At 41.2% G+C, this 9,011-nt stretch overlaps 1 protein-coding gene across 1 annotated transcript in view; it reads left to right on the top strand.

The window, feature by feature from the left end:
• The first annotated feature begins 2,493 nt into the window (after window positions 1-2,493).
• The window catches only part of RHOBTB3 (Rho related BTB domain containing 3), a 63,586-nt gene continuing 57,068 nt past the window's right edge, over window positions 2,494-9,011 (top strand). The window contains exons 1-3 of the mRNA XM_007978923.3: window positions 2,494-2,839; window positions 3,009-3,234; window positions 8,065-8,251. Coding sequence (XP_007977114.1) covers window positions 2,838-2,839; window positions 3,009-3,234; window positions 8,065-8,251 — 415 coding nt within the window. The 5' untranslated portion in view covers window positions 2,494-2,837. The remainder of the gene's footprint in view (window positions 2,840-3,008; window positions 3,235-8,064; window positions 8,252-9,011) is intronic.

Raw genomic sequence — 9,011 nt, 5'->3', positions numbered from 1 at the left:
TAAAAAAGCCGGCCAAAACCCACCAAAACCAAGATGGTGGTGACAGGGACCTCTGGTCAACCTCACTGCTCATTATATGCTAATTATAATATGCTAGCATGCTAAAAGACACTCCACCAGCACAATGACAGTTTACAAATGTCATGGCAACGTCAGGAAGTTACCCTATATGGTCTAAAAAGCGGAGGAACTCTCAGTTCTGGGAATTGCCCACCCTTTCCAGAAAAACTCATGAATAATCCACCCCTTGTTTAGCATATAATCAAGAAATAACTATAAAGTATACTCAGCTGAGCAGCCTATGACACTGCTCTGCCTACGGAGTAGCCATTATTTTGTTCCTTTATTTTCTTAATCACCTTGCTTTCACTTTATGGACTCCCTGAATTCCTCACTGGAGGTCCAAGAACTCTCTTTTGGAGTCGGGATTGGGACCCCTTTCTGGTAACAAATTGCCTTAGCTTCTTAAGGTCAATGACCAAGTCTTATGTATCTTGGGATCTCCCATGCCTACCCAGCACAGGCTTGGCTCACATATTCAGTAACTAAGGAAAAAGTGAATACTTTCTCCCTTTCTGACACTTCCCAGTTGTCAGCAACTTTGGTGTCTTTTTTTGTTTCATTTTTGTATTAATATTTTTATATTGCCATAAAATATAACAATATTTACCCCCTTAATCACGTTCTAGTGTTCAGTACATGTTCTAGTGTTTAGTTAATAATGTTCTAGTGTTCAGTCCTATAGTTCAGTATAGTATGAACTACAGATGCACCTCATGCAACAGATATCTATAACTTTTTCTTCCTGCAAACCTGAAACACTATACCTGTTGAACGACGACCCCTTTTCCCCTCTCCCCAGCCCCTGGCAACCATTATTCTACTTTCTGTTTCTAAGAGTTTGACTACTTTAGATACCTCCTATAAATGGAATCACTTTTTGTGATTTGCAACTGGCTGATTCCACTTAGCACAAGGTCCTCAAGGTTCATCCATGTTGTAGTTTATGAAGGAATTTTCTGCGTTTTTAAAGGCTAATCGTCCATTACATGTGTATACCACATTTTCTTTATCCATTCATCCCTTCTAGTGTCTTTGTTTTTGACTTATGGGTTTCTGGAAGAGACTGATGAGAACATATATTTTCCATTAACCCAAGAGAAAAAGTGACCCTGAATGCTGAAATTTTTAAGGATGGTTTAGGTTCTAGAGACTAAAAGAGAAATCATAGAAAATGCAAAGGGAAATCAGATTTAAAAAAATTAGTGACCACATAAAGAATGTCTCCTATTCTATCTTCTCTGAGCACGAGAAACTACTAAACTACTTTCAACCGAGCAGTAAGGGCCCATAATAAAAAGCTGTTACCCTAGTTTTTTACTACCCTACTCAATACCCTCTCTTTTATACCCTCAAAATAGCTCAGTTGAGAAAAGAAACAGTCCAATTTTACAGAAGGGAAAAATAAATAGATAAAAGGATAAGCAAGAACTCTCTTTAACACGGAGTAAGGTACTGGTTAGAATTTTAATAGTGTATAGAGGAGTCTAACCCCAGAGTAATCCCTGGCCCATTTTGGTGTTAGTAAGTGGATCCCAGTGTTCGTTTGTATTGAGGTAGTTTGAAGCACGCTAGGGATATTCATAGCCTTTACTTCAGTGCATTATTATGAAAGAATCTAAAGTATCTTTGCATTTACATGATTATGTTTTCAGTTGGTCTGCGGAGCTATTATTAAATATGTGTCCATAATGTGTACAGAAAAATCTCCAAGTGAACTAGCATTTAACTCACCAACACATTAAACCCCCATACATAACTTCCTTTAAAAACGATCACACTAAAAATCCCAGCATTTAAAATCCTGAAGTTTTCGCTAAAATACGCTAAATATAGCTCGAAATAGTAAATAATCCCCCCAAGGCGACATTAGCAAATTAATTGGTGTGCGAACAAAGAACCCTTTCTGCAGCGGCATGAATGTTGCCTTTATTTTTTCTCACAAGTATGATTTTAGGAAACAGCTGTAGCGCATGTTGACAAATGACAAAGCGGCAGTCGTGGTAAAGCACTTTCGGTCAAAGCCAAAAGGGGGGACATCGGGTTGCTGGGGCGGCACTCGCGCTGGAATCCCTGGCTTCCCTACTCCTTTTTCCAGCCCGGAGTGAGCGGGGGCCCCGTCGCCCCACCCCCCTTCCTGGCTCCGGTTACGGCCTTGCGAGTTGAACAAACTTGCTGCAGGCGGATTGGCGGTCGGGAGCTCCCGGGCTGGGGCGTCGTATTTATTAATTTAGATTCCGCGGCGCCCCGCGCGGGCCACTCCTTTGTGTCCGGCCACCGCCGCGGGAGCTCCGGGGCCTCGGCGGGGAGCGCGTTCCCCGTGTCCGCCCGACCCCCGGGGCCGGCACGTGCTGCGCCCGGTCCGCCGAGAGGGGGCGGAGGCCCCGATCTCCCTGACCCCCCTTCTCCGCCTAGAGGAGGAGCAGCGGCAGCAGCGGGAGGCGACAGCTGCCAGCCGAGGCGGCGCGGCGGAGCGGGGACTGCGGGCAGCTGCGTCCACTGGGGGCTGCGCGGCGGCCCCGCGCCCGGCGATGTTCCCGGGCGGTCTCTGAGTGGCAGCAGCTCGCCCCCCGCCCGCTAGCCCGCCCCGGTGTCCGGCTCGCTCGCTGGCTGGCGCGGCCCGGCCCCGCTCTGTCGGCCCCGCCGCGGTGGAGGCGCGCGAGAGGGACGCGGCCGGGGATGAGCGGATTGCGGGTGGACTCGCCGCCCGGGGGCCCCGCGAGGCCGTAAGCCGCTGCTTCTCCCCGAGTCGCCGCCCTGCCCTTGGAGCTGAGATCATGTACGTACGCGCCGCCGTCCTGCCATTGTCTGTCTCCAGCGCGTGCCGTGCGCCCAGGGACGGGGGCTGGTGCCCATCCCGGCCGCGCCGTCCCCGCACTTCCTGTTCCGAGGGGACCCGCGCGCTGACCGTGCTGCGCTTCTCCCCTCGCCCCTCTCTGTCCGTGCAGGTCCATCCACATCGTGGCGCTGGGGAACGAGGGGGACGCGTTCCACCAGGACAACCGGCCGTCGGGGCTCATCCGCACTTACCTGGGGAGGAGCCCTCTGGTCTCGGGGGACGAGAGCAGCTTGTTGCTGAACGCGGCCAGCACGGTGGCGCGTCCAGTGTTCACCGAGTATCAGGCCAGCGCGTTTGGGAATGTCAAGCTGGTGGTCCACGACTGTCCCGTCTGGGTAAGGAACAGCAGCTGCTCCACGCCGGGGCTGAAGCAGCTTTTCTTTCCTCTTTTCCCCCCTCCCCCTTCTGCCCACTTCCGTGAGTGTGGAGTGTCCGCGTTACATGGGCCACATTTTTAAACATTTTTGAGAAAATCTTCGGTCCTTTGTTTCACTGGGCAGCGCACAGCCCGGTCAGAGAACACTCGTAGGAAGACAGAAGGCCCCAGTGGGAATGTGGAGCACTTACTGGTACACTTCACGACTGTGGGTTGTCCCTTGGTAGGCAGCTGACAGTTGAATGTGCCAACTCCAAGGGACGGGGTCACTAAGTTTCACCAGCAGAAAGCAGTGTTTTTTTATGCCTACCCTATGGGTGATAGTGTAATATTGGTGTTCTAAAAATACAGCCTTCTCAAAGCTCAACACAGGCAAAAATACTTTCACTGGGACAGTTCAGAAATAGTTCCTCTGGAAAGCGGAGGAAAAGACAGGGACTGGGAGTTCATTTTAAATGACTCATTTATAGCACTATTAATTGATCTCTGAAAACTTTTAATTTTAATAATGCAAATACTCTATGTATTAGCCATTTGTCTTAGTGACTCATAAATCAGAAATAATATTACTAATGTTGCTTGGAAAACTTAACAAATTAAAATTTGTAATAATTGAACAAAATTGTAGTGAAGTGGATAAATTGTAGCCCGATTCTTAAGTGTTTGATTAAGGGAGAAAGGAATTTACTTTCTGACACATATAAGTATTTTCAGTATACAATAACATTATGTTTGAATGTTTTCCTTTAGTCTTATTTGAAAATCTCTGATTCTTTACTGATACTGGAGTTACGTATGTTTCAGCTAAGTTTACATTTAATAACAGAAGAAAGTTTAGTGCCTGAAAAAATACGAATTGTCATTGTGTGAGATTTCACATTTAAACAGCAATTTTAAAAACTGAATCAGGGCTATAGGAAACTATCATGCCTTTCTAAAAAATGTGTAGAGTGTACTTGGAAAAATTTTTTATGCAAAATTCCATGTAACAGAAAGAAAAGATCACTCGCTTGTGTAAGTTTTCAGTTAAAGAAGAAAGTTATGTTAATTTGGTAAAATAAAAAACAGGCCTTTTCAATTAAGAGATGCTATTAAACCCCTAGTTATGACAGTGATGACGCTGTTCATAAGAAGTATGATGGAGAGCTTACTGACCAGAGTCTATGCAGGCAAATGAAACACTTCTTTTACTTGGACGCTTTCGTCGTGAAAGATCTTACAGCCTAAAAACATAACGGTTCAACATGCAGTTGAACAAATGTTTGGTGAATAGAGTAAACGTAGGGAAAACAAAATTAGCTACATTAGGATGTTAGGATTGCTTTCCCTATATTTAATTTGAGCTGTTAACACTTTCCTGTTTATATTGTTAATTTTGCAAACAGCAATGCTTGTGATCTCATACACTTTGTCTAGTAAAATGAAATCTTCCAAATGGAGAAAATAAGCCTCTATAGTACGGATTTTTCCCATATGCGGTTGTTATGGTTTATTTTGCTAATCACTTTTTGTTTGGTTAGACTCTGGCCCTATTTAAGGCACCAAGTTTGTAACCCGGTACAATTTGCTGGGTTATAATGATCCTCAGATATGAGATTCCATTTCTAGAGTTGCTCTTTATAAGGTGCTTTTCTTCACTTGGTGGTAAGTAAAGCCCATCAGAGATACTAAAGCTGATTGCATTAATCAACTGTTATTTGACATATTACGGAATCAGAATATTACATATAGCAGAGCAGATAAAGCACAGCCTTTGATATCAAAAGGATCTGATTTCAGATTCTCACATCGCCATTTCAGGTCTGCGCGTCCTTGTTAAATCACTTACCTTCTCAGCCTTATTTTCCCTATCTATAAAATAATCTGCCTCCTAGAGCTGTGCTGAGAAGTGAATGAGAAACTAGCACGCATCAAGTTCTAAGTATAGAGGCTGACATTTAGTAGCTGCTCTATAAGTGGTAGCTAATATAAAAATAAAGTGTTTGTTATAACTTTAGTATAGTTATGTATCACTTGTATTAATACTAAGCAAAAGTAAGATTTTCGCAGGTCATTCAAGATGTATACAACTACAGTACCAGTACATTGGGGCAGTGATGTTCATTCTTCATACATGCAGCCCCACATTCAAGTAAAATAAAATAGTTTCACTGTAGAAATTGAGATTTTTTTTTTAAAGATGAGTTCAATTCTCCAAATGTGGCTCCAAGCCTTGTGTTGCATAACCCCCTAGAGGAAATCCTGGAACTGATTTACAAGGGGTGGGAGAATTTGATTTCCTTCATAATTCTAGAAATCTTTGGAGTATTTTCTCTTTGACATAGTTTGAGAAGAGATGTGTTGTTGTTGCCTTGAAGTTTAAATGAGATATCTGTGTTTCTCTTCCCTAGTTCTCTTCTATAGATCCTTAGCCTTACCCTGGATCCTTGCCTTAAATACTTGGAACTTTTAAAACAAATGTGCTGCAGATTCATTAGACATAGCACATTATTTAGTGTGTCTTTCTCTCTTTCCCATCCGTTTTTTTGGTGTGGTACATTATTATTTCATTTCACGTTTCTATATCTTTTACTATTTGTTAAAAATATTCCACAAAAAGCAGTGAGGTAGTTTAATAGATTTACAGTTTTCTTTGCAAGGTTTGAAGCTCTGCTTTGGATTACAAATAAAAGTATTTATAGTCTTCACATCCTTAATCCCACAGAGTTAAAGATCCCCAGACCCATTTTTTCATAACATTTTCCCTTAAAGGTCCTCCTCTTCCCCGGATACTTCTCCAGTAACTCTGGAATTTTGAACTATTTGGAATTCGAAAAGCAGCTACTTTTGATTTATTCTCTCAGAGTTAAATGGCTGCTTAATATTGGCCCCACTTTTGTTTAGCTTTTTATCTCGTTTGTCTTCCTTGTTATACTTATGCACTCTGTTATACTTGTATACTTTGAACTTGAATGCTATAACAGATGCATTTGGAACTGAATAGGCTGTGTGGTTTGGGATTTGGCAGTTTGAGAGTTCTGCTGGGAAGCTTTCCCATTTTCTTGCACTGTGTCCCACTTCCCTTCTCCCCCCTTGCACCCTCTACAAACTTCAAGCCTTGCCTTTGTTGTTTATAATCCATACTTTGCCTTTTTTTTTTTTTTTTTTTTGGTTCTTTTACCTTCCTTCAAAGATACTGTACGCATCCCAGTTTTGATAGGGTATTCATGACAAAAAAATTCTGCAGTTCTTGTTACTCTGAGTGTACTTGTGGGAAATGAGTGGCTGGGAGGGTATGGGGAACTGGGGGAGGCACTGATGGGAAGAAGCTTTCTCTGCAGAAGGGCATTGCTGTGTGATACTCCTCCAGAATGTTCCATTGTAGGATAAAAGCTCTGTCACGTAGACCTTGGTTGGCTGATTCAAACACTGTTAACCCTATTTTAGATTCATTATTTCAGAGTTTGAACTTTCTTAGCTCAACAGATTTTGGACCCGTTAGTCACACCTAGCTATTTTCTTAATCTAGCTTTATTACATCCTAGAAATATGTACCAAAGGCCACATAAAAGGACAAATGATTAATAGTTAACTAGAATGTGAGAAGAAAATTACTTGTACTTATTTGGTAGTGGAATTAAGATACCTAAAGATATTTTCCTTACATCACTATTCATACAAAAACTTTGAAAAATTATATTTAAAATATCAACCCAGGCCCGGCATGGTGGCTCATGCCTGTAATCTTACCACTTTGGGAGATCGAAGTGGGCAGATTGCCTGAGCTCAGAAGTTCAAGACCAGCCTGAGCATCATGGTTGAAACCCCATCTCTGCTAAAGTACAAAAAATTAGCTGTAATGGTGGTGCACACCTGTAGTCCCAGCTACTCGGGAGGCTGAGCCACAGGGATTGCTTGAACCTGGGAGGCGGAGGCTGCAGTGAGCCAAGATCATGTCACTGAACTCCATCCTGGGTGACAGAGTGTAAGACCCTGTCTCCAAGAAAAAAAAAAAAATCAAAACATTATATTTTTAAGGAATAGTGTTTGTCGTAAATTAGTTATGGCCCCAGTTCTAAATAAATATAAATGTTATTAGCTGTAGCACAAAAGTAAATATTTCAGAACTAGAAGGGTTTATCCTGTATTTTTAATTTATGTAAGCAAAATACATGAATTGAAAATATATTCCTTACCATGTTAACACCTTGTAATACACAGTATTTCTTTTTTTATAAAGGAATTTCTCCCTCACCCCACATTCATACTCTATATATACAGTACTGTCCAAAGGATGGATGAAGTTGAAAAGTATACATGAATTTTGAAAATATGAATAAAGTATATGGAACTTCACAGAATTTAAAATGTATTGCAGTTCAAAACACTGAAAATCCTGCAGTGTCTAACTGGGTCACAGGAAAACCTTTGAGGCTTCGTTACTCATACTGTTGCTCTTCCATCTAATGCCATAATGTTACACTTTTGAATTTATGAGGTGATAAAAATATAGTGTAATTTTAAAACAAAAGGCTTATTTTTAAGTGCAAATAGTGAAAGAGGTTGCTTATTTCATCTGACTCTCAAGAATTCTCAGGTTCTCCTGTTTAACCATTACATAATTGTCCAGGCTACATGAGTAAGTAAACATTTTTAAAAAGAGGGTTGGCAGACTGCAACACTTTTAATTTTATGTAGTTACTTATTTTAAAATAATTTTTTATGAATTCCAAAAATTGATGTCATAAATTATTTCAGCATTGATTGGAAGATAAGTAGACTAAAGATTGCTGTTTGCATTTTGGTTTAGGACATATTTGACAGTGATTGGTACACTTCTCGAAATCTAATTGGGGGCGCTGACATCATTGTGATCAAATACAACGTTAATGACAAGTTTTCATTCCATGAAGTAAAGGATAATTATATTCCAGTGATAAAAAGAGCATTAAATTCAGTTCCAGTAATTATTGCTGCTGTTGGTACCAGACAAAATGGTAAGTATTTAATATTCTCTTTTATAATGAGCATGCAAATATTGTATATTTTAAATAGTGCTAACTTTATTAATGAATAATAGGGTTTGTTTTTGAAAACCAGAGTGACTTTGGTTCAATGCCAGCTGCTATCACTTCATCATTTGATACGATAAAAAGGCAACAAAGGAGAGGATTATGGACTTCTGCTGTGATTCCACTGGGTGCAAATCCATCTTCTAAATGGCTCTTCTACAGTAGTGATGGAAGTCAGCAATTGTGTTATTTGGACATATGAGAGGTATTAGGCTGATGCTGAGCCCTAGAAAACTCTTTTTGATGATCTGAAGGTCTACCCAATTGGGAAGAATAGATTGTTCACATGAAAATGTGGACTTGGGAGCAGGATTTTTAGGTAGATAATAATGAGTGAGCTGGAAACAGTGATAGTGCTGCCTAAGAGAAAGGATTGCTTATTCCATGACTGGTAGATTCACTGGGTTTGGGCTGCTTCAGCCATTACTGCTGTGCATATTATTGTCAGATACCTTTGGGCCAACTCAGGATTCAGTTTGATTTGGTGGTATTTTACAGATCTTCTTAGTGGAATTTCCTTAGTAAAGCTATTTTAAAATTTTTACTTTTACACATTTCTAAAAACTTTGAAATTGAGATATTGCAAAGTAAAGGACATAAAATTTGGTCATCTTAGAGTGCAGCTAAATGCATTTTTACCTATGTATACAGCCACGCAAACCACACAGATCAAGGCATGGAACAT

This window comes from Chlorocebus sabaeus, chromosome 4 (assembly GCF_047675955.1).
Source record: "Chlorocebus sabaeus isolate Y175 chromosome 4, mChlSab1.0.hap1, whole genome shotgun sequence".
In the NCBI taxonomy this organism is placed as follows: Eukaryota; Metazoa; Chordata; class Mammalia; order Primates; family Cercopithecidae; genus Chlorocebus; species Chlorocebus sabaeus.
The sequence above is the reverse complement of the archived record's forward strand: the minus strand, read 5'-3'. Positions and strand labels throughout refer to the sequence as shown.